Source organism: Sinohyriopsis cumingii, chromosome 7 (assembly GCF_028554795.1).
Source record: "Sinohyriopsis cumingii isolate HCF-2022 chromosome 7, ASM2855479v2, whole genome shotgun sequence".
NCBI lineage: Eukaryota > Metazoa > Mollusca > Bivalvia > Unionida > Unionidae > Sinohyriopsis > Sinohyriopsis cumingii.
In genome coordinates this window covers 76,495,027-76,522,391 of record NC_142967.1, presented here as the reverse complement: position 1 = coordinate 76,522,391, position 27,365 = coordinate 76,495,027, and the positions used below count along the sequence as shown (strand labels likewise).

At 32.7% G+C, this 27,365-nt stretch overlaps 1 protein-coding gene across 1 annotated transcript in view; it reads left to right on the top strand.

Annotated features, from left to right (window-relative positions):
- The window catches only part of LOC149795552 (sulfotransferase 1C2-like), a 61,136-nt gene extending 57,690 nt beyond the window's left edge, over nt 1-3,446 (top strand). Inside the window, exon 6 of the mRNA XM_089965372.1 lies at nt 241-3,446. Coding sequence (XP_089821498.1) covers nt 241-359 — 119 coding nt within the window. The 3' untranslated portion in view covers nt 360-3,446. The remainder of the gene's footprint in view (nt 1-240) is intronic.
- The last annotated feature ends 23,919 nt before the right edge of the window (nt 3,447-27,365 follow it).

The window sequence follows — 27,365 nt, the reverse complement described above, 5'->3', positions numbered from 1 at the left end:
TTTCTTGCGTTTGCATGACCGGACGTTCCTGAACAGTCTAACATTATTTAGAAACTTAAATGGGTAAGCATTTGAATCACTATGCTTATGAAGGTCTTCCAAGCTGTGTGTGCGTGTGAACGTATGTGTGTGTGTGTACGTGTGCGTTTCTGTCAGTGTTAATACCAGCAAAGTCCAACGTCAAATCGCTGAGGCTAATGTATGCATTCGTCCTAACATTATGCTCTTTTGCATTTATAGGTAAAATTGGAGAATGGCAAGATTATTTCACACCTGAGCTGAACAAGAAAATGGATGCCATGGTCAAGGAGCATCTTGGAGATTTGGATTTAACTTTTGATTACGGAGACGGTCAATAATTGATATTGTATCGACATGCTTTAATTACCTTCCCATCACTTAAGTTACTTGCTACACTTATTCCAAAAAATATATCCATCACCTGCATTCATATTGTAACTAATGCCAGAAACCGCTAAATTTATCTTATCATTACGAGCGAAGAAAAACGATTTTATCTCTGTGATATTAGTGAGATTTATAATTAGTGCCCGTTTAACATTCACGAATAGAAGAAAAACGCTTTCAGAAAAAAATTATGGTACTTGTTCCTCTATATTACCACAATTTTGACAATTGCGACAAAATTAGTTACTGTACATAATTAGAACACGCTTGATTCATCGCCCAATTGCTGCATGCTGCGGTTTCATATAATACAAGGAACACACTGCATATTTACGAGTGTGCATATTATTTTCGAGCATTCATTGTTTACTTATATTTTGTAAAACATTTGCTGGCTTACTTAGTCTAGATTAAGGGAGTATCCTGAAATGGCAAAGAAGAGTTTTCAACTTGACATTTAAGTTGAATGCATCAGTTATTATTTTTTTAAAGATAAGTTACAAATTTACTATGTTCGCAAGTTGATTTTTGAAAAGCATATGAAATTTACAACACATTTTACACAATTAAATAACTGGTTTCAAGCTTGAATAAAAAGGAACAGTTAATTGTAAAATGTTAAAGATCACATTTAAAGAACAAAAATGAGGTAAATTTTAAGTAGCGTGTAGAAATGCACAGTGCTATATGTGTATCGGTTTACAGTGGTATTTTTACGTTGGTACGTAATACGGAACTTTGTCATTGTACCGGTACATCGGTAATTTTCGTCAGTAAGGAAACTCCCGAATAATCTTTTCACGAATTAGGGAGAATTATTCTGACTGTGATAAGAGTGTTGAAAACCTCTGCTAGTTAGAGAAAATAATCATAATTGGCTAATCTAAACGAAGTGTACTGTTTTCCCAGATAAAATTCAAGGTTTGAAAATAATCTCCCTAGCGAAATTAGTCCGTCTAAGTTTCTTTGGGAAGCCAGAATTAAGCTCCGAGGAATATTATTGGTAATTTCTCTCGTGAAATAAGTCGTCAAAGGAACGTGGGTCTGGAGGAATTGGAAAGATCCGGACCTTTAAAGCTATAAAATATGTTATTTCGATATTAAAGGTAAAGCGTTCAACAATTTATCTTTACTGAAAATTGATTTTCTTATGAGATTCAAATATTAAATTCTAACTGAATTTCATGTACATTTCGGTTATATTTCGCTTATTTTATATTTAATAATTGAGATAATGTTTTAAATGGCAGAAATTTCGGAATAGTATGAAGTTGTTAAGCTTTGAATAAATATAATTTTACGTATAATGCTACATCAAGAATGTATTTTTATATATAGAGTGGTGAGTGATATAATAAAGAAAACCGCTCTATCTAAAAGTCTCCAGATGTTTGCCTTTCTACATAGTTTCTTTCACGGAATTGTATTTACTTAAAGTCCGCCTATAAATATGAACGAAAATGCATACTGCGTTACCAGATGGCGGTATATTTTCTTCATTAGTTGTTTCAAAATACAGAGTTCGGTTCACTAAATGCTGCACTAACAAAGTGCTTGCAGCAATCAATCCAATTACCTTAAACTACCTGGCCGTGGATTTCACTAGAACACAAGTTAATTCTGACTGTATTATTACAAGATTATGAGATTCGTCAGGTAGCTGTCCACTTTATGGATAGCTTCCTGAGCAAAACAAAACAAAATCCTTAAAGGCTCAGTACAACCAACCCAGGTAATGATTGCTTATTGAAAATATTCATATATCAATACCCTTTACGGAAGCAATCTTCACCTGTAGAGGTATATTCAGTTTAAAATTGCATTTTTGCTAATTATACTATAAGATAGATTTGTTCGATATATTAGACGTTCCAATGCTCATTCTAAATGTTGCATTTAGTCAGACCCTTGTCATATAGCACTATGCTGTTATACAGACCATATCATGTTTCAAGTATGCCATATTATAACTCAAAAGAACTGAAATTATTTATGCATTGCATGTATTAAAGACAAGAAAATGTTAGAATTTTAATAATTTAGTGCGATTACTATCGCTGAATACAGATTTTTGTACTAACCTGGTTAATACAATAATAATCTCGTACATTAATTCTGACAAAATGGTTTAGAATGCGAAGAAGTGATATCGTATGCGCGCATGTGTAACGTATATCATTACATTCATCTTTGATCGTGTATTGTGTATTATACAGCTCTAATAATTATATTTTTAGATGATTTTGATTGTGTAGTCGTTGAACTGTGTAGGGTTGCGTATAAACTACTCTGCTATCGATGGCGATGCTGGCTCAGAGGACGGTATTGATTTTCTCGCAGTAAGGGACCAAAGAGTCTACAGCAAATAAGGGACTCTTGAGGGAACCTTCGGCCGACAGGGATGGGCGGGCCATGAGTGAAGGCTCCTCGACCATTAGACGAGAGCTCTGGAACCAGAAATAATTCGTGATCTTCAACTGGACGCTTCGACTTACATATGTTCCATTGTTAAATCAATATTCTGTTACCAGCATGTGGTCTTAAGCTACGTAAAAGAAATAGGCAAACTAACGTTAGAAAAACTCAAGTTGTTATGTCCTTAGAATGCAAAATGAAACTTCATAAGACGCATATAGTTAAATCTAGAAAGATCCTAAATGTTCCATATAAAATCCAAAAGTTTACAATGTTCTGCGTGAATTTCAACAATATTAAATATGATGATGTAACAGTAGTCTTAAATGTGCTGATTTACCAATATTCTTGATTTTGTTGATGTATCACAATGGTCTAATCTGGAATAGCTTGTATTTATCTCAATAATCCAAAAATAGTGTGTTCATCCAGTCAATGAGCACTTTTGTAATTAAAATGAATGATTTAAATATTTCCTATTGAATTATATTTGAACACAAGTGCAAACTCCAATCGTACATTCTCATAGACTGATAAGGAAATAGAAATGAATGCTTGTTTACAAAACCTCTATTTATTTATACTTAACCTGGCCTAAAACACAATAAAACATTCTGGAATTACCATGGTGTTGGTCACTTCTAATTAAAAAATTCCATTGTGCATCGCTAAGAGTGGCAGCTACGTAACGAAGGCCAGCATGCTCAATTTCCCTCTTCCTATAAGACCTGTCCGTCCAGTGAATGGATAGTTCCGACCTGTCAATCAAATTGGGCACGTTGATCAATCAACAAGAGACATAGATTTCATTGCGTAGTTACGCGTTGCTATATGATACAGATCACAAACATAAGACCACACTTTAATCCTCGTTTCTTATTACATTGAAGAGGAATTTGAAAGACTGCACAGTAAAATCACTGAAAATGTATCACTACAAACTATGTCATACCCCCATGAAATACAAAGAGAAAGGACACTATCATACAATCTCCCGTTCAAAGGGGGACAAATAAATAATGGAGAAAATGAAGTATCCCAGAACTTGACCTGTCACCCAGCAACAAACATCTGCCCAATAAAATATGAATGAGTGTGGCAACACAACTAACACTAACGACACATGATGTTGCAGAAAAGGATTCAGTAGATACGGTACTGATACAATAATCCACAAAATTCAAAGAAAGGGAACATCATCTCCAAACAATAATTTTGCTGCAGCAGTTAGGGACACTTGGTCAATCGCAACAACAATATAATCAACTTTAAAATCGAACAATCTACAATTAAAGTCAAATATTAATCATGCGACTAAAGAATATTGGATAACACACTAGATCGACAACATAAAAAAATAATCCATCACAAATACACAATAGCCGACCATATGAGCCACGTAGGATAATGACACCCCTACCATACACCCCCCGTTTTCTTACAGCGTTTCATTCCTAGAGATTAACACAGCTATTAGTATTTCATAAATCAAGGCCAATACTGTAATTTGGCAATTAAATATTAGCTTTTATATGAGTTTGTTTTATTTTTATTTTTTAACTTTTTGAAACAAGAATTATAAATATTTTTATATTGTTTCAATGCACACGTTAGATAAAGTATCTGGTAGCTGTAATTTTACACTCACTGCCTTAAATCGATATTTTAGGTAAGTAAGTATAGAGAGAAAATAGATAAAAAGCATAAGGTATTTAAACATTATGATACTAAAAACGAAAGAAAAAATAATACAAAATAACAGTATATGTAAATTAAATTTAATACTTATTCAAATCGATCCCTCATTCGAGTGATTCAAACATTTAAAGCCTTCTGAAAGCACATTTCATTTTATCCATGCATTTTTAATCCAAAATAACAAGAATCCTGTAAAATACTATAACTATTTCTTACAACCTATTACTAATGAAACACTATGCGTATACACTAATTACAGCAGAGTATTAAAGCTCAAGCATCGCATATTTCTGGACAAAGCCACTGTATCAACATCGTGTCAATCAAGTCTTATGTTATAAATTCTTCTCAGGTAAATAATCCACAAAATGCTGAATTAAACATGTCCAGCTTTCTCAAACCCATTGATAATTAAGTCGAACTTTCACTCATTGTCGCGTGAGCGGCAATTATCTATTCAACGTGAACTGACTTGATTAATGATGTTGCAAGGTCTACTAATACTGTGCACTGATCGTCACCAGTAACACCTTTTTTCCGTGATGGCGTCCATGACCTATTTAACACACCACTCGTTGAGGTGTGATTTTAAATCTTCTTTATACTCTTTTTTTATTACTGTTAAGTCTAATGGTTGAAGCCCATCTGTACAAGAGTCAGGCACAAACATTAGCTACCTGGTAAGCTAAAGCCTAAACCGGTTTTGCAGCTTCATACGGGATAGGATGTCCAGGAACCGGAGGGTGTCTAAGTTGAATTTTACTACTCTTAAACCACTGTGTTAACGCTATGATCGTCAGAAAGTAATGATGGTGTACCTTGATGGTCAGTGGTTTAAGTAAGAGATCATTCATATGTAATTTTAATAACTGATTGGCATAGTGTTGTTGGCTGCGTTGGCTTCGTTTGGTGTTGAGCACTCAAACGAAAACATAGCGAAGGTGATTCATTTGTGCTCATTGAGATGGAAGAATTGTTTTAGTGTTGGCTGCGTCAGCTTCGACTGATGTTATTCACTTGGTCTAAAACAAGGTCTAAGACAGGAAGTATTGAAATTGCCAGGTCTTTGATTTGAGCTCATACAGGTAGTAGTATTGTTTTAAACATGAAAGTAACCACCGTTTCTACCGACACAGTTTTATTCTTTTGTATTCTTTATTTTGGGTATTTGTAGAAGTTAAACCATCAAATTAAATTTCTACTAATAAGCAAACGGTGACAGGCTAAACCCCGAATTTAAGTACCTAAGTAGCAGAGAGGGTGAACAGAATTTTTGCTGGAGCGCCATGCTTCAAAAACTAAGGCCTTCTACGACATGGAAAAACAAAGGGTCAACAACGTGAAATCAAAACATCTAACCAACCGAAAGACACTTTCCACCGGGTTAGCTTTTTTTGTTACTTTTTTCGTTTGTGTTTCTAAAGAAGTATGCGCGCGCGTTTACCCACCGTGATACCTTAATGTACTCGAACCCCTCCCCCTTCTGCTGCTATAATATTCTGTCTTATCCAAACAATTTATCTAGGCCTATAATATATCTTGGTCGGGGATCGTGTACATTTATTATTATAAATCCGTGTGGGGTTGACTGTGCACGCGAAAAGAAATTTTTAAATTTAATTATATCCATGTATCCGCTACACCAAGTCTCGTGAATATTTCGCAGATTATGTGTATAGTCTCCGTTAAATACAGCTAAAATATTATAGTCGTCACTGATCACTTTTGGTATTGGTGTATACCGCTAAGTAACATAAATCACTTCTGTGTTTTTAAGTCTTCCTTTGGAAAATATTCTAGCTGGATTTGACTGTTAATCAAGCATCATCTAATCGTATAAATTTTTAATAAATCCATTAATGTCAACTACCGATGGGGCTTTATCAATATCAATGATAAATTCAATAATATCATCGCCATCTTCATTTAACAATTTTTGCATTTTCATTGAAATATTAAGCACTTCGTAGCATGGCTGATCATCAACTGACGGAGCTACTAAATACAACTTATCTAATTTGATCCATCTCATTATCAAATTAAGCAACAATTATGTTTTACCAGACCCGCACGGCCCAATTATTATCATTCGAATATAATTTGGTAGCGCTGGATGATGTTCGACTGGCTCTTGGTTTTTTTTTTTGGTTTTTTTTTTTTTGTTGCTGAGAAATCAGTGTTGTAAAAATATAATAAATAATATCGATCTCTGATGCGTTGATGCAAAACATTTACCCCCACGAGTGGACTAACAACTATAACAACAAAAAATGAAATGCGTGCGGTTACAGGCAAGTGTGAACGATGTGGTACAAAAATATATATTATAAATTTTGTTCCAAGAAGACAGTTGGTGATATTACTACGTCGTTGGGAAAATTGCCAGGAACTATATGGGCTAAATATCCAGGAGAAAAACACCATCCAGTACATAACTATTGCGGTCCGGATAGCCGACTTGATATCCGAATTGATGAACAAGATCATCCAAGACCCAGAGAGTATCCAACAAACTATATTGATAGAACACGTCATATCCATGATGTAGCTTATAAAAACAAAGATCTTCAGCAAAATATATTGCAGATGTGAGGTTGATTCATAAGTGAAACTCTATAAAAATAAATCTTCCATAGAATCATTAGCTAATTGGTTGGTAAGATTTGCGATGAAAGGTAAACTGGTATTAGTTCTTGGTAATTACTCAACCGATTATTATTATAATGGAATCAATTTATTATAGCCCACGATGATATTGGAAGGGTAGAACAACGATTAGTAAACTCTCTGACGCAGCGCATGTTACACGCTCTGCCGCCGCAGCGTGGTTAGCACGATAAGCAATATGTCAAATTTATCCACCACCATCTAAACGAATTCAGTATGAACATTTTGATGTCAGCACTCCTAATGAAGTTCAATCACGCACTTACAAATACGCGTTAACTGTCCTTGACGTTGAAACTAGATACAATGAATCAGAACCATTATCTACTAAAACAGCGACTGATGTAGCCTCTTAATTTGAACGAATTTATCAACGAGGATCTGGACCACAAGGTGGTCTACGATGACCACAGCTGCTACAGGTTCATCCTGGCAAAGAATTTCAGGGTGCAGTATCGTCGTTGATGAAGCAACATAACGTCACAAACAATCAGACGAAGACATCGTGATCAGGCAATTGTTGAACGATTTAATCGAACGCTTGCTGAGCGGTTATTTGGATATCATTACGCGAAGGAATAATTCAAAAAAAGTATAAAATCTATTGAATGGATTACAATATTATCAAGTGAGATAGCTGCATTAAATAATGAAATCACTCTAACTGCCATGTAGCCTATGAGCACGATCATAAAAAATATACCAATACAATGACGCGATTTTTTAAAACACCCAGTATTGGGTAATGTTACTCTAAGATAATTTTATGAAGCTGGTGAACTTGAAGGTGGCAAAATAGAGCAAATTATCCTATCTGGAGTATTATAACGCATAGCATTTCTAGCTAGGTAAGATATACGGGTAGACCTGCAATCTACAGATTAGATTTAACTATTCTCAACGTGGATTTACACGTCAACAATTAGAAGTTATTCACGAGGATACACAATTACCACAGCGATCACTTTTGTAAGGTGCGTGCACTCTGACGGCGATTAGACTCAAGACATGTCAGCATCACATTTTTGTGTGCATGACCAATACTACTATTAATTCTGTCTACGGTACATTGTATTGAATTATTAAGAATAATCCTCCACAGCATTACTGTGTTACGGCTTGCACAATGATTATTCTGTCGTTGTTGTAATGTCATGATAAATTCAGCATGGGATCAAAGTCGCGTTTATATTTGTGTCATATTGTTTATAACCAACTGTTTTCTTACTATATCATTTTCAATAACATAGTCAACAACAAAGTTGTTGCAAGCAGTTTATGTAAAGTCTATGACACTTCTTCGCAGCTGAGATATTCTTCTGACTCGAGACACAGCGAGATAAACCAAGTTTGACCATTCGATACGATCATCGACGATCCCAACTCGCGTATCAGAGATAGTTAATCCTTGTGATGAATAAATTGTCATTGCGTATCCTAGCGTCCATGGTGTCTTTTTCCATGGCTAAAGCGCTTCCAACTACGCTAACATCAACTAAGACAATATCATTAATGCAAGATTATGTTTCTGTGATTATATCAATGTCGATATTATGTCGTGGTGTGTCAACCGGTTGATAACACAACGGTACGGGTAGATTTGAAAACTTTTCTTTATGCAACTGAAATAACAGCTGTTGAAGTGAATCACAAACTGTCTTTTTACCTGCCACTATCAAATCATTTGGTCTCCACATTGGCAGAAAATCTTTTATAGATGTTTCTGAAAATATTGTACGCATTATTTCACACTGAATTTTATCCGGTTGTTGTCTGATTATTTTCTTAAACTCTTTCAATACTACATCAAGTGCTCTATAATCATCAGTTATTTCTTCATAATAATCTACAAAATTCTTTAACCATTTGTGGGGAGACAATCAAACAACCGGGGGGGGGGGGTTGATCATGAGCCCGCACATTCTTAGAGTGGTGTTTTTTGTTACAGCCAATCAAGAAATATTTTTAGCGTTTCTAGCGACACTGTACATATTTCACCCCAAACAATACCCCTTGTATTCTATTTCTCGCCCATTCGTTCAGGAGTCCATTTATCTCCTTCCAGCAAAAGAATTTATGATATGTGCACAATTTAATATTTCTTTCTCTCATTTCTCTTTCTAATTTGTGTGTAGGTGTTAATACAGTTAGATAAACAGAGTTTGGCGAACTCGTTCTAAATAATTCGATCACACAGGTTGTTTTACCTCAACCTTCAGGCCCATTGAAATAAACCGTATTATTTCTAGCCACAAGATCACATACAGATGGTACAGATGACAATTTTGATATTTGGTTATTTTTACGACAAATATCTTTAATCGAAACATCAGCGGATTCAGAATAATCAAGTATTTCTTCTCGCTTTATTCTCCATTAACCCCATGATGCATAAACGCCGATATCTAGTTGTTCAAGGAATTTAGTAGCATCTTTTACTAATATAAAATGAATCCGTAGCGACTCTGACAGCAAACTCAGAAACTCTATTTGTCATCGATAATAGATTTATCGAAACGTACGCAAGCATTGAAGATCTCGCCGTCCATATAACACATAATTGTAATTAATTTAGTTCCATATGGCAAGAAAGCTATTTCTCGACTTATAAACGTACTTATTTTCGTTGCATCGGCAATTATAAAATCTAACTCAGCATCATATATAATTAAACTTGCACAATGTCGTTTATGTGTAATGTTTCGAAAAAAATTTCTATCAAGATCCTTTGCTATTTTATTCTCGTAATCAGTTATATCCGAATCTTCTTCAGAATATTCCTTTTGTGGCAGAAACCAAACTTCTTTCTGGGAACGATACGATATAATTGCTTCAGTTACAATTAACGATATCAGTATTTTCGCATCGACCATATATCGTAACAGCAATATTGGTACCAAACAAAGCAAAATCAGTTGCGACTGACGGAACAGTAAAACAATTAATCAGCTGTTTTATGATGTGATCGATCATCTGGATGGCGTGTGTTGTCTTTAATGCTTCAACGTATTCTTGGTGTAACAAGAGGGAGATGGCGATGTTTTAATTACACAGTTAAGTATAGAAAATGGTTGTTAATGCCAAGTCACATCCAGATCTTTCAGAACAAGGAAGTTCTTTCGGCATTTATGTGGATCATGTATACATTTACGAATAACAGTCTGCCAATATCAACAGTTTTTTAATATCTTGAATTACATATTTTCATATTTAGTTTTGTGACCTCTTTTGGCATGAAAATGTAGCATAGATCGTAATGATTGAATGATTGACCACCTTTTTTATCATCCAATTTGCATAAAATTACTATATTTAGTACAATCATTATTATCATCATCATCATCATCTGTATGAGACTATCTAGTCTGCGGAAATGCAAGCTATTAAGAATATTTCTGTGTTTGCACCGTGCATCTTTATAAAATAGAATAATGTTAAGAAAGACTATAATGTCTTTAACAGACAGATTTTAATTTCTTTATATCACTTACCCAGGCTTATATAGACTATAAAGGTTTCATTTATCTTCTTGTCAGACTAGTGATTAAGCTCGACATACAGCTATGCAGTATTAATTTCGAGTCTCCTTGGGTTACTCGTAGTAGATTACCGCCGGTCAATAATCGGATATTTCACCAATGCAGTCCCATTGTCTGACTGAAAATTATATAAAATATTCATCCGAATGATTCCTCTAGGCTACATCCATGTTAGCGTAAGTTTTAGTCTTTGGAAGAAAATGATCTTTTTCGCGTAATCTTCACGGATTTGTAAGACCCCAAAAGAGCAAAGGAAAAGGTGAGTTTCTATTTCAGAGGGCATTGTTTGCAGAATCATGTAAACCACAATGAACAAAGCATTGTTTTGGAGGATGAAAAAATAAACTTGAAGAATGTGGTGTCCGTTCTCAAAGTACATTTTTCTGACCAATAAATTACATATACAACATTCGTGCTTACATTGATAATCGAAGTGAAACTTCGGATCTGGTGAAGTGACGCCTCGTTATTTTCAGATTTATAAATAGAAAACATTGCACACACACACACACACACACAATCACAGATATATATATATATATATATATATATATATATATATATATATATATATATATAATTAAAGCAAAAGCTGACATTAGTTTTCATCAAAGCGTTCAAAAAATTTAAAAATGATGTGAATAATCTATCAGATAGGATCGTTATTAAATAAATACATAGGTAGGAAAAAGAATTTAAACTATTTATCAAAACACAAGAGACGATTGTTTATACAAATGTTTACAGCTATCATTCTATATATAGTTTACCTACAGATTATTTGTTTACTTTCCTTGCATTTGGCATCTGTCTGCTGGCTGGGAATGCAGTCTGGTTACCTTTTGAGTCTGTAATTCTTCTAAATGTATGTGAATATGAAAGAAATACATTTCTTACACAGTCTTTCTAATATAATTTTAGATGCATTTATTTGATTAAAGATTATTCTTTGCATGTCAGTATTGATCGTGTACAATCAAACCTATCTTAAGAAACCACCTCTTTGCAAATACATCATGGTCTCTCAAGACAGGTGGTGTTTCATTAGCGGTCATTTCACTAAGTAACTGATTAATGTTGTACACCTTTACTCTGTTTTCTCAGAACAGCCAGTTTAAAATATGATTTCTCAAGACAGACTTTCTTTCGCAATAGTCATTTCTCAAGAAAGGTTTTGCTATTACTTTATTATTAACCTGTATTATCTGTGAAACATGATTTAAGCATTAAAAACTATATTTTGTATTGTATATGTATTGGTTCAGTCTTTTAAAAACTCTTTTACATCATTGCAGACGAAACCAAAAGTAAATCCCAAAGGATGATCCGAGTCCAGGGTTTACCAAAGGATATTTCCCAGGAATGTCTGGAACTGTTCTTCGAGAATAAAAAGAGGTGTGGTGGTGGAGATATAGAGATACTGGAATGGGGGATAAATAAAAATGAAGCTTTTATCACATTCAAAGATCCCTCAGGTCAGATTGTTTCCTCTCTGTACTTTTATCATGTTTATTTAGTTAATGTAATAATTTACCCTTCAGAACAAAATGGACAATGCTTTCAAATTTATTTAAATATGCAAGGTTTTTGTTTGGAAACAAATTCAAATCAATTTAAGGTTTACATATTTTTCCACAAATCAAATATTAGGAATATTAGCATTGTCAAATAATTAAATTTTATTTGTTATACATTAAATTGTTTCTGCTTGTTCTGCTCTGTTGTGCAAGTTCACATCTGGCCACATAATTTCACATTGTCTGGCTTTCTATTGGAATCTCTTGTATGTGGTTATTGTTTGACAGGGACCATACTCTGCAAAGAGGTCTATTCTCTTTGTAGATGGCTACGTGTTAAGAGTCATATTGAGATCATTTAACGTTTAAAGGGGTTGGCATGGCAGTGCCGTCTGGAGAAATCCCTTTGACTGTGCTTGCCATGGCATTTGCTTTTTTCAGGTATAAGCAAGTGCTTGCATACACAGGTACTCCAGCTTTACATAAATGGTTGTGGAAGTAAATTTGCATGGGATATGCTTGCTATCATAGTTTTAACATGGATTTTGCAAAGAAGTTTTACAAAAACTTGGTTAAAACATGTGATGGTAAGCTTGAACACTTAAAATGGCTGACTCCCAACATGATTTAACTTCAAATGAATTATTGTGGCAAATCCGTACTGATGATATTGATGATGTGAATGATTTTGAAAGAACAGGGAAAGTGCTACAGGAATTTACAGTAAATGATTTCAAGCTAAAAATGATGGTGAATACGAGTTGGATGTAAATGGACAGAAATAGATGACTTGAAGTGCAACAGTATTTCAAAATGAAATGTAGAAATGTAGAAGACCATGACTATAGACCATCTTCCTTCAGGATGTGGGCCAGATAAGGCATGGGCAACTTCTTAAAGGATGTGGGCCAGATAAGGCATGGTTAACTTCCTTCAGAATGTGGGCCAGATAAGGCATGGGCAACTTCCTTCAGGATGTGGGCCAGATAAGGCATGGGCAACTTCCTTCAGGATGTGGGCCAGATAAGTGACTTTTGAAAGTCACTCTATATGATGTAACTTAATGGATAAAACTGGAAGTCACGGGGCATATTCAACCCACATAACATATTTCCCCACCCCTGCTATAAACTATTTATTGCTATTTCTATATGATGAGTTCTGCATTAGAATGTTCATATGTCAAATTAATCATTATGTAGATTAGATGATTAAAATGTGGCAGACTTGATTCAAAACATCTGCATAGAAAATGAAGGCTTATCTTACATGACATATTGAAACTCATTTGCTTAGGTTTTGTGTCCAAGGGTTTGGTACATAAATATGCTATTAAGTTTTACATCGAAGCTGAGTACATGATGTCACCCCATACTTAGGAAACATTGAGTGTGGCTATATTTCTTAATACCATAAGGTAATTGCACCTGAACAAGTAATGTTCAACTTGACGGTACAACTATAACTCATGGTGTTACTGAAGTGGAGGTTTTATTATCTGTTGCCTATTTTACACCTGTCATTCTTGACAACTTGTATATAAGTATGTTACAGACAGACAAGTATTTCACTGAGCCACAAAGGAATAGAGTATTTTTGGGACAATCATGGCTTTCTTATTAAAAATTAAACCAAATTACCCATTAAAAATGAAAACAAATTACACATTACACAAGCAAAACACATACAAAATACACATTAAATGCAAAGATAATTTTTAATTTTACATGTATTTACAACTATATTTGCAAATGTAATAAAGTTCCAAATGTGAATCCAATCTTCAACAATCATATTTCATTCAGGATTTGTGTATCATGTTATGTGCAGTAATCAAAACACGGGTGATTTAGGAAAGAATGAAATGTACATTTTTTTGCTGAAGCAATTCAGCATTATGGGATCTAATTGCACTTCTGTAACAAGACTATTAAACACATTAAGGGTTAATACGTCAGTTAGATGTAAAAATCTTATCTATTATATAACTTAAGAAAACTAATTACTTACACAATTTTAATAACTATTTTTTCTTTTTTTTAAATTTCAGTTGTGCAAAGTGTGTTGGAGAAACAAAAGGGAGAAACATTCCACTTGGAGAAGATTATGCTAACAGTTCAGGAATATGTACATCCCCCTCTAGATCCCTTTAGACTTTTCCTGAAAAATCTTAGCCCCCGAGTAACACAAGAGGGCTTGTCTCTGTATCTAGAGTCCCGCTGTGGAGCAACACCAACTGAGATTATGTTTGGAAGATTACCAGGAACAGCTTTGGTTACCTTTTCTGAACTGCCAGGTATGCAATAATAATTTCATCATGAGGCTTTTTAACTAAAAGATTTATTATAGTGTTTTGTTAATCTTTAATTAAAATGGTGATGATTTGACATCCAATATGTGGTCATCTTGAACATCATATTTCAGCTGCTGCTCTTAAAGGCAATATGATTATAAAATGGTGTTTTCATTAAAAAAAAAACGTTTTCATTATGTATACTTTGTATTCCATGATACCTAGTTGCTGTCAAAGAACAATGGTGCCAGTCATACTTCTAATATGGTTGCCATGATGACCATCTTAAAAGTTTGGTTTTTACTACTCCTCCTGACTTCTAATGATGTCCACTTGTCTTAAATGAAAATGATGCCAAGCTGATATCCAGTGTGTGAACCACAGCAGCTGGTTCAAAATTTGTCTTATTGGTAAAGAATATCAGAGACAGTTTCATCATTTAACAGTTAAAAGGAAGAAATGTCATATCTTGTGTTCCTGACATTCTTACACACACTAGAGAGTCAGTTTCCTTAAGAGACACTTGTTTTAAAATTATTTACTTAACATGCTTTCACACAGGAAATATATAGAGCACTACCCAAAATACATCTTCTATTCCATCTTCTATGTTTTACTTCTGTGCTAAGCATGTATTAGCTTTATCATAGACCTAGTGCTTATTTGCAGACTTTGCTGAGAACATGATGCTGTACTCTTTTGCAACAGTTCATAAAAAAATGTACTTACTATTGCAAGCTTGGTTACCAACGAATTTAATACATGTATTACCCAATGAATTTAGTACATGTATTACCCAATACATTCAGTACATGTATTACCCAATGAATTTCATACATGTATTACCCAATGAATTTAGTACATGTATTAACCAATGAATTTGATACATGTATTACCCAATGCATTTGATACATGTATTACCCAATGCATTTGATACATGTATTACCCAATGCATTTGATACATGTATTACCCAATGATTTTAATACATGTATTACCCAATGAATTTAGTACATGAATTACCCAATGAATTTAATACATGTATTACCCAATGAATTTAGTACATGTATTACCCAATGAATTTAATACATGTATTACCCAATGAATTTAGTACATGTATTACCCAATGAATTTAATGCATGTATTACCCAATGAATTTAATACATGTATTACCCAATGAATTTAATACATGTATTACCCAATACATTTAGTACATGTATTAACCAATACATTTAGTACATGTATTAACCAACGAATTTAATACATGTATTACCCAATGAATTTAATACATGTATTACCCAATGAATTTAATACATGTATTACCCAATGAATTTAATACAGGTATTACCCAATGAATTTAATACATGTATTACCCAATGAATTTAATACATGTATTACCCAATGAATTTAATACATGTATTACCCAATACATTTAGTACATGTATTAACCAATACATTTAGTACAGGTATTAACCAACGAATTTAATACATGTATTACCCAATGAATTTAATACATGTATTACCCAATGAATTTGATACATGTATTACCCAATGAATTTAATACAGGTATTACCCAATGAATTTAATACATGTATTACCCAATACATTTAGTACATGTATTAACCAATACATTTAGTACATGTATTAACCAATGAATTTGATACATGTATTACCCAATGAATTTAATGCAGGTATTACCCGATACATTTAGTACATGCAGTAACAATGCAAAGGTGAAAGTGATAAAAAAGCATTATCACTGTAAATATTTTCTGTCAGAGATAAACTTGTATATATATTTTCAGTAATGATGCAAATACACAGTACATATAATTCATATGACAAAAATGCTGCAAAGCTGTTTCGGAATGTAAATGAATATAGCCTTATTATCACAGATGAAACAGTTTGTCACCATCAACTGACAGGATGCACAGTATTCCAGTAAACAATGTCATCTTACTGAAATTAAGTCAACAGTAAACAGCATTGAAAAAATGGATGGAGTTAGTTAGTAATTGCTGATAGGATAAATGCAAAGTTTTAAACTTTACAAACTTAGTTGTGAAATGGGTTTCTGTGTTGGATACGATTATATTTCCTGCACAATATGTAGCCTCTATCTGTTGTATGTCATTTTTAGGTTTTAGCTTCATGTAGGTGGAATTTCTTCTTATCCCATAATTTATTTTGTCCATCAATAATGCTCCTAATATCTTTCAGTAATGCCTTGTCATATCTATCAATAATGCCTTGTCATATCTATCAATAATGCCCTGTCATATCTATCAATATTGTCATGTGCTATCTATCAATAATATCCAGTCATATCTATTATTAATGCTTTGTCATATCTATCAACAATATCCTGTCATATCTATTATTAATGCTTTGTCATATCTATCAATAATACCCTGTCATATCTATTATTAATGCTTTGTCATATTTATCAATAATATCCTGTAATATCTATCAATAATATCCTGTCATATCTATCAATAATACCCTGTCATATCTATCAAGAATGCTTTGTCATATCTATCAATAATGCTTCGTCATATCTATCAATAAGGCCCTGTCATATCTATCAGCAATGTTTTATTATATCTATCAATAATGCTGTGTCATATTTATCAATAATGCATTGTCATATCTATCAATAATGCTTTGTCATATCTATCAATGTCCTGTCATATCTATCAATAATACCATGTCATATCTATCAATAATGCTTTGTCATATCTATCAATAATGCTTTGTCATATCTATCAATAATGTCTTGTCACATCTATCAGTAATACCCTGTCATATCTATCAAGAATGCTTTGTCATATCTATAAAGAATGCTTCGTAATATCTATCAATAATGCTTCGTAATATCTATCAATAATGTCCTGTTATACCTATCAATAATGTCCTGTCATATCTATCAATAATGCTTCGTAATATCTATCAATAATGCTTCGTAATATCTATCAATAATGCTTTGTCATATCTATCAATAATGTCCTGTCATATCTATCACTAATACCCTGTCATATCTATCAAGAATGCTTTGTCATATCTATCAATAATGCTTTGTCATATCTGTCAATAATGGCCTGTCATATCTATCAATAATAATCTTCATCTCTATCAATAATGGCCTGTCATATCTATCAAGAATGCTTTGTCATATCTATCAATAATGCTTTGTGATGTCTAGCAATAATGCTTCGTAATATCTATCAATAAGGCCCTGTCGTATCTATCAGCAATGTTTTATCATATCTATCAATAATCCCTTGTCATATCTAACAATACTGCTTTGTCATATCTATCAACAATGCTTTGTCATATCTTTCAATAATATCATATCATATTTTTCAATGTTGCTGTGTCCCATCTATCAATAATACTTTGTCATATCTATCAATAATGCTTTGTCATATCTATTAATAATACACTGTCATATCTATCAATAATGGCCTGTCATATCTCTCAATAATAATACCTTGTCATATCTATCAATAATACCCTGTCATATCTATCAATAATGCTTTGTCATATCAATCAATAATACCCTGTCATATTTATCTATAATGCTTTGTCACATCTACCAATAATGCTTTGTCATATATATCAATAACACTTTGTCATATCTATAAATAATTTCATGCTATAGCTATCAATAATGCCTGTCATATATATCAATAATGCCTTGTCATTTCTATCAATAATACCCTGTGATATCTACCAATAATGCATTGTCATATCTGTCAATAATGCCTTGCCATATCTATCAATTATTCCCTGTCTTATCATCAATAATACCCTGTCATGTCTATCAATACTACCCTGTTATATCTATCAATAAGGACCTGTCAAATCGGACAATAGTGCTTTATCATATCTATCAATAATACCCTGTCATATCTATCAATAATGCTTTGTCATATCTATCAATAATGCCTAACGTATCTAACAATAATGGCTTGTGATATTTATCAATAATGCCTCTGTGCCATATTTTAGAGCTATTATTAAAGTCCATATCTGCCTTAAAGATTTTAACAACTAACTCTTTAAATTAATTAAAATTCTTTGTCAAGTTTTACAAAACTTCTTGGTTTAGCTTCTTTCATTTACTTAGTTTGTGACCATAGAGTCATCGTCCAAGATATGTATTTTATAAATGTTTTAGAGAATTGAAATTTTTTTGAAATTTAAATTAATTTTTATTTTTTTTATTTTCTTAGTTCCTGTTTTTCTTTTACATAGTGAAACCAACAAGCTTCTACAATGTTGTCTAAAGTCAAAAGCTTATTATAAATCCTAGCCAGGACCGGTTAGAGTCCTAGCCAGGACTGGCTAGAGTCGTTGAGAAAGGATGTATTGCTCCAGCTTGTCGGAAAATATGTATTAGAGGCACTCATCTTTTGGAAACAAGAAATAAAGAATGTTTTGTTTCATTATTTGGTAGAAAAGAATCTTTTGGATAAAGGTGATTTGGATTTGATTAGTAAGTCCTTATCAGACTTTTACTTGCAAATTATGAATGAAATGAATTTAATGAAGGTTGAAAAAGAAGAGAAAGAGAGACAATTAAAAAAGAATAAAAAGAAATGAAACTGAAAATGCAATTATATCTGCAGGGAAAAAAGAGAAAAACAAATGTAGGAAAAAGTATGAGCAAGACAAATAAAGAATACAGAAAAAGAACAGTAAATGCAGATACAAACTGAAAGAGAGATCAAAAATTGCAAATACAGATAAAAACGAAGAGAGGGAATTTCTAATTAGATTAAAAGAATTAGAACTGGCAAGTATAAAGCACATCATTCATGACAGTTCAGCGTTTGATGTTACACTAAATATTGGATTAGTAACTTCTTTTAAAGAAAAAGGTGTACATCAGTATCTTTCACATTTTGAAAAAAAATGGCCAAGAGAGCATTGGACTTTGTTATTACAGAATGTACTTATTGGCAAAGCTTGTGAAGTTATGCTTCATTGTCAGTCGAAGCACGTGCTGATTATGGTTTGGTCAAGGAATATATCTTAAAGAGTTATGAGTTTGTACCTGAGGCATACTGACAAAGGCTTAGGATTGCAAAACATGAATGTAGACAAACCCATGTTGAGTTTGCTAGGGAAAAAGAATGACTGTTTGATAGGTGGTGTTCATCTTAAAAAGATTGATAACAATTATTATAAATTTAGACAACTCATTTTTGTGAAACAGTTCAAGAATTTTATCCATAGTGAGGTCAAAATGTACCTTTATGAACACAAGATAGATGCTTTAGAAAACGTTGCTAATAGAGAAGATGACTGTTTTCTGGCTCACAAAATTTCATTTGTCAGTGCATTAAATTCCTCTCAGTAGATGGTTGATAAGAAACAAAATCAGTCTAATGAGAATCCAACTTTTGATAACAAATCATAATCTCTTCCTATGTGCACTTATTGCAATAAATGGGGAATATGATTTCTGATTGATTAAAGTAAGAAAGCTTCAAAAAAAGGCAGCAGAGTAAAGACAGAACAGTTCCAAATGCTATTGTTTCTCATAAGTCCAGATATTGGAAACATTACATTTGAGTGGTCAAACAAAACCCAGTCTGATTCTATTATGGAGAATTATGAACCATTCATGTTGACTGGTTCTATATCAATTATTGGTGATTCAGCCAATCCATTCCATATTTAAATATTAAGAGACTCAGGAGCTTCTCAAAGTCGTTTATTATCAGGTACTTTGCCTTTTGTCCGAGAAGTCTTCTTTGTATATGTTATGCACATTCAGTTTTGTGAATGTCTAGTCAAAACATTGATAAATACTATATGAGATTGAATGTAACTGCTGTATAGTTGGTGCAGGGAAAGGCATGGAATATACACCTGCCTTAATTAAAATTAATTGTCAGTTATTTCTCTGATATGTTTGTTTAGTTTGTCAGTAACTGGATATCTACCACGTGAACGAGACATTCACGTTTCATAATGAGCACATAAGCCCCTGTTCACTGTGTCACATTTGCAGGTTTCAGCCAATCTAAAATCCATTATGTGTGTTCTGTATCCAGATAGTGCCAGATGTATGTACTATTTATGTAGCTGCAATGGATACCTGTTTTGATGCAGTTTAATGGCTGCATATATTACATATGCAGATATGTACTTGTAGATGTTAAGTTGTTATTGAACAAGGTGAAGGAAAAGTCACTCGAGGGCCAGTTCATTGAGATTATAAGAGTCCCAGCTACTTCTTGTGTTCAGCTGACAGGATTGCCTCTATCAACAACAAGGGAAACAGTTGAGTTGTACTTTGAAAATGCAAAGCGCAGTGGTGGTGGTCCAGTGGTATATGTCAATTTTGGAAGGGAGAAACAGTCATGACTTGTTCTTTTAAAAAGACAGAAGGTATTAACTTTTTTAAATATTCTCCTTGAAATTAAAAATGTGGCATAGGTACGAATGCCTTTTATCAAAATCAGAAACTTAAAATAATCTATGAAGTTCACTTGTGTAGAATTCGAAAATCACACCTTAGAGTAAGAATTGGTTGGCATGCATGAATGGTGTGGAATGGGAAAATCCCACCATAAAGTAAGAAATGGTTGGCAGGAATGAATCTTTGCAGAGTTCCTGCCAACAGAGTTATGATACCAAGGGTAGGATTTCCTTACTCGATGTTTATAAATATGATGCATTTTTCTTCGGTCTTCAAAATTAATACATGTTTGCTGATTTACCACCATTAAACTTCTAACCAAAGTAGATGGCCGTTGCAGCAACCCAGAAATATTACAAAATTATGAAAATCCAGTCTGGAGTACAAAAAAATGTTTTCTAGCCATCTATGTCATCTTATTCATCTTAATGTGTGGGCAGCCCAGGTAAGCTGAACAAATAGTGATTATTTTGTTTGATTGGAGTTTCCTTATTGCTCTTCATATCAAGGTATAAATAATTAAATGGGACCAAATAGGGTTAGAAAAGCTATTGTTGTTATGTAACATTACTCAAACTCTATGTAAGCATATCCCCAGTTAATATATTATGTACCATATGTAAGTTACAAGATCCAGGTAAGTTTAAGATTTGAACCCTCAGGTTTATCATGATAAATGGAAAGCACAGACAGATGTTTTTAAAAAGTTTCTGTCCAATGTAAATATGGTTACCAATTGGCCATCTTCTGTAGATGACTAATTGAATGCACTGTCAAAGTGGGGGACAAAATGCCAACTCAATTCCTCAAAGACAGGAGTGCAAGAGTTTTAGACAAGGTAAGGAAAATGTGCAGCTGGAATAAAGATGGCTGAATTCAGCCTTGGATGACATGGCAAGACGAAATGAGAGAGAAGTTGAGAAAGCAATGCAGCTTGTGAAATGTTGCCTTCCAGAGAATAGGATAAATCCACGACACAGGCTGTCCCAGGGCAACAGCAGTCACAGTTTCTCCAGAAGATATTTAAAAAGCATACTGGAACAGTTACCTTAGAACCCAACATGAAAGGCATCTTGGCTGTTGCTGCGGTTTGGTTTCTTTCAGGATGTCTTAAATGAAGTAAATGCTTACTTATACTACCAATATCTCCAATATAATTTTCTATATTTTTATCCCATACGAGCGAATTTTATAAAGCAATACAAAAATGATGATATTATAGTCATGGAGACAAGATTTGTGATGCCTTTTGTCAAACTCCCCATTGTTGACATTGGGTGATAAAATAGTGCCAAAATAAATGGCACGAAAGATGGATGTAAGACAGGTAAAACTGCCTTTGTAGAAACTGCATTGTGTCTTTACCATAGAACATGTGATGGCCAACAAAATAGTTCTCAAAGAGCTTCTCAAGGCTGAGACCAGATTTGTTCCATTGAGCATCATGCAGTATCTGTGTAACATACAACAAGTCAAGATGAAGAATGATCAAGAAAAACTCAAGGCACAAAAAGCTGTGAGAAGATTAGCTTTCAATCATGGTTTTGAATCACAAAGTATTTTTGAGAAATTTTAAGTAGAATTTGCATATATATGCAATGATGTATTCATATACTTGTGTTTCTGTATGTCAGTAGATTTTCTCTGATGATACAGTTTTTATCATTTGACTTTATACCCTGAAGTATTTCATATAAAAGTTACTACTGTGTGGTATTAGGAAATTTGGAACACGTTTTCTCCTGAAAATATAAGAAATAAATTCAGTTGTGGATTTCTGGGACATAAAGACAAGTAATCTGTGTAAGAAAAAAGGAAATTATTTCTTCAGTGAATTTAAATTGTTTGCCCCAAATCCTTGTTTTTCTTCATGATGATCACATGAGGTTAATGACTGTAGCAACTAATTATAAAACAAAATAACTCAAACCAAATGATGTCAATAGGGCACTATATATACATTCTGAATATCTGGCATTCAACATTGCCACACCATGTCAGCCATTGTGATAATGTTGTGTCTTATGAACAATGTACTTTGATATGAGGGACATTTCGGACTCACATCATACTGAATTTACCAAGATCAGGCTTAGATGTTTCAATGGTTATTTGCGAATTATTTTCCCTTGATTTGCCTGAGGTTTTCACATGTGAATGCCTTAAAATATGCTGCTTTGTGTAGCAATGTTAAAATTACAAGCTTTAGAGTTATGTTACCTCAATGGTACAACATACTTCAAAAATGCTCCAGAAGGAACACATGGTTACACAAAGTGATCTCAGAGATGGAGACACTCGTAGTAAACAGCTGTAGTCTGCAGTTAAAGGGGTGACAACAAGCTTAATTTTATTCTAACTGGCTAGTGAATTTTATTCATGGACTGCAGAGATTCAAAACAGATTATTTTGTCACTGCATTGTCTAGAACTAAAATGATTTCTAGAAATGTATATTATTCATGAGAAATATTGGAAGACATTTTTCTGCTATTTGTGGTAATACAGTTCACCAATATTGTCAAGGTGAAACCCAAATCCATATAGGTTTTATTGTTTCTTGCACATTTCGTACTTTATGAGCTACATACTCAGATAGTTTAGTAAAATCTATATAAGTAACGTTTTCATATTTTCGTATATACATGTTGATGTTCATCAAATATTTATATTGATAAGCAGTTAACAATAAATACTTCTACATGCAGCGCTTACATGAAATATAAAATATTTATGATACAATAGAAGCAGTGTTCAAACTCTTGGTTTTCCCTCTCCTCTGTGGAATCAAAAGTTAGAATTACAAAATAGTGCATCATCATTATCTTAGAAGTGAGCAGTCAAAAACTGTAAAAGACATTCACTTGCTGAAGAACAGGGGCAACTAGTCCAGTCCAAGTACACAGTCCAGATTGCTTTTCATTTTCATGTTAGACTCAAATAATGACTTGAAAAGAAGTAAGTGATTGGGTATCATTTAAAATCGAAACTTTGAAAATAGATATTTCTGTTTTGAAATAGATACTTCTTATGTATGAATTATTTTTTAATTATTTAAAAAATATCTATGAAGATCTAACACAAATTGAGTTACTGCTAAAGACTTTATTAGTTATGACACTTTTAAATAATTCATTTTCTCTTATGTTTGCAGGTGTATCTACATAAGTGTACGAATGTGAAGCAGCGTGATTCTTGTAATTTTGTTCCAGTCTTTCTTGGTGAAATTACCTTTATTATGTATGCATGTGAGATGTATCACATAAATAAAACATCTTATTTATAGTAATAGTAGATTTACCTGTAGTTCCTAAAAGTATAGATAGATAATCATGTAATTAATATTATTCATTCAAGCTAATACTTGTACCTTATGAATATGTAATCAGTTCTATTATCAACTTGTGATTGGGTTTGTTATAATCAGTTTCGCATGTCTATCAGTTTATAGTATACATGATTAACAATTCACATTGTCACATCTACACAAATTTTGAATGAACATCTATTTATCTTTGCTACACATTTGCATAAATTCTCAGAATTTCTTTCCTTTTGATTTTATTTAGGAACAGATATATAAATATTAATTTGTTAATTAATTCATTTATTTATTATTTGCTTTATATAGATATTAACAAGAGACATTCCCTTAACAGATTAAACATGATTTAATAACTTTTCTTTTATATTCGTTTCCATAATTTTACTAATTTAGTTTTTATTTTCTAAGTTACATTCAGTGCGATAATATTTATACATTAATACAATTTATTTATTCAAAAATGTTTATAACTAAGAATGAGAATCAAGCTCAAAATGAAAATGTTAAAAGAGTGTTACCAAATCAAGACTTTTTTATCTTATGCTTAGACAAATGACTATATTAAATATATTTATTAAATTATTTTATATATTATATCACGTCCATAGTTTTCCTAGCTTTACAGTGAAATATTTTATATCTGAGATGAATTTAACACTACCAGTCTAAGCTATGCTAATGTATTCCAACTTTTCTTTCTCATGTAAACTTTTTTGAAATATAAAATATGTAAAATCTTTTTCTAGATATTCAAGTTTTCATTAAGCAAAGACAAGGATATGCAACATTGAAATCTTGAAAACAAGCTAATACTAGCTTTAAAAAAACAACTTGGACAAAGCATGGACATCAAAGAGTTCATTGGATTCTAAACTTTAAGGGGATTGCTTGTTTAATTGTTTATAAGTGAATGCAGTTGGACAAACCTCTCCACAAAACCAAGAAAACAGAGCACAAAGAACATTTTAAGAACGTTATTGAGACTTCCAAATCTACAACAGCATGCTCTTTGAATTAAGAATACTATCTGATTTCGAAGAATTCAGTGGCTGATTTGAACATAGAGCCTCTATGTAAGTATGTGTGTTTTATCTGTTATGTTCATATGTATGTACACTGTGATGTATCATATATATATATATAGGAATATATCTGCATGTTGTATGCATTGTCATGTATCTTGTAAGCCACTGTTAGCATTTCAGTAGACCTGATCCTTATTGTTTCATTGTAAATACGTTCTACCCATCCATTTTTAATGTGTTTTAATTTTTATGTTGCATCGGTTAAAGGGCTCATAAAGGGTCAGAATTCATGTTTTCTAGACTATCCATGCTAAATGAAGTATCTTGCATCAGTTAGAACACAAATATGCTTTCCGTCAGCTTATATCTGTTGTGTTCATTATTGGCAGTGGTCATGAAATTGTACTGTCATATCACCTTTATAAGTACATCATTGTGGCTGCACAACAACCTTTGAGCCAAAAAAGAGATATTTGCATTTTACATTTACTTTGCCCCAATGCCTGGAAACACAAGAAAATAGTTTCATTGCTTGTTACATTCTTTAGGGTTAAAGGTCACTAGGTCACCACAGTGAGTTTGTATAATTAAATTTGAAATGAATATTGTATATTATTTTGTGTCAATTAGACTTTACATGAATGTCTTGATATGAATCCTGAATTATAATGTGTTGTCAACCATGTAAGACTGCTAATCCAAGGTCCAAGTCAAAACCTAAGCTATCAGTTTGTTGCGGTCAGATGGGTTCACTTTAATACCCTCTATTGTGATGGTTAAACGGTACAATTTTGCAGTGCAAAAAATATCATGAATTAGTATTTCTATTTAATAAAAAGATTATTTTACTAAATAAATAGATTATTTTACTAAATTCTAGAGAAAGAGTTTTTACAGTGTGTTGTATGATGACTGTGGACCAAAGTTTCAATAGGGATTTCACAGTTTATGTGTGCAGATATGCTAAAATATCTTTTTCTGTTTTTATAACATTTGAGCAGAGCAGAAAATGTCTTTCTGTTTACAAATATCAATCGTAATGGAAGTTCCTGTAAATAAAGTTTTAGCTCCAAGATAGACTTTTCAAATCAGATGCTTGTATCTGATGAGTTTGTATTTAAATTAAAAATTAGTTAATTTAAAAATAAGATTTAAATATCAACAGCCTTCAGTGAAGCTGGAATCATGAAATATTTTAATATAAAATGTGCTAATGAGCAAAAACTTTCAGTACACTTGTATATACACTGTAAAGGTTTACAACAAGTTATCTCTTGAATGTTTAATTCAGGAACACAAAAGAAAACAAAATATGCCTGAATGTTAATTTAGCCTTATTCAAGCTTTGTGTCCAACATCACAATATAATTCAATATGCCTAGATGTTAATTTAGGCTCATTCAAGCTTTGTGTTTAACAACACAACATAATAAAATATGCCTAGATGTAAATTTAGACTTATCCATGCTTTATGTTATGCCATGAAAGATTTCCAAAGGTGTAATATGTACTTCGGACATTTATTTCCTGTCACCAATTAAAATGACAAGTCTGTGTTACAACATGTATGTAATGAACTTTGAAAATTATAAACTTTGAAAATTTGAAAAAGTCTATACCTGAAATTGATGATTTGTATGAACAGTAGAACCTGATTACATCAAAAACCTAATTGATAACAAACTAATTAGTCCAGTGACATGTATTAAGTGTAAATATATTTTTGTTTGTCAACAAATAGTTGATATCAATATTAGGATTAAATTCAATGGAAGTTTTTGTTCATCGCTAGTCAAAAAATAGTCTAATTTGTGACAAAGATGTATTTGTCGCATTGCCAGTTAACATAGGCTGTGATCTAGCATATGTTCATTTATTCCCATGTGCATGTATGTTTGGCACTGGCTGACTATCTGTCTGTTAGTATCATGGTTACAGGTTGACTCCTGTCACTCAGAAAGTTAGTTAGTGAAAGTATTATTAAGTGCTGTCTCTTCTATTTTTTAAAAATAAATCATTGTTGACTGGACATGAGTGTTTAATGA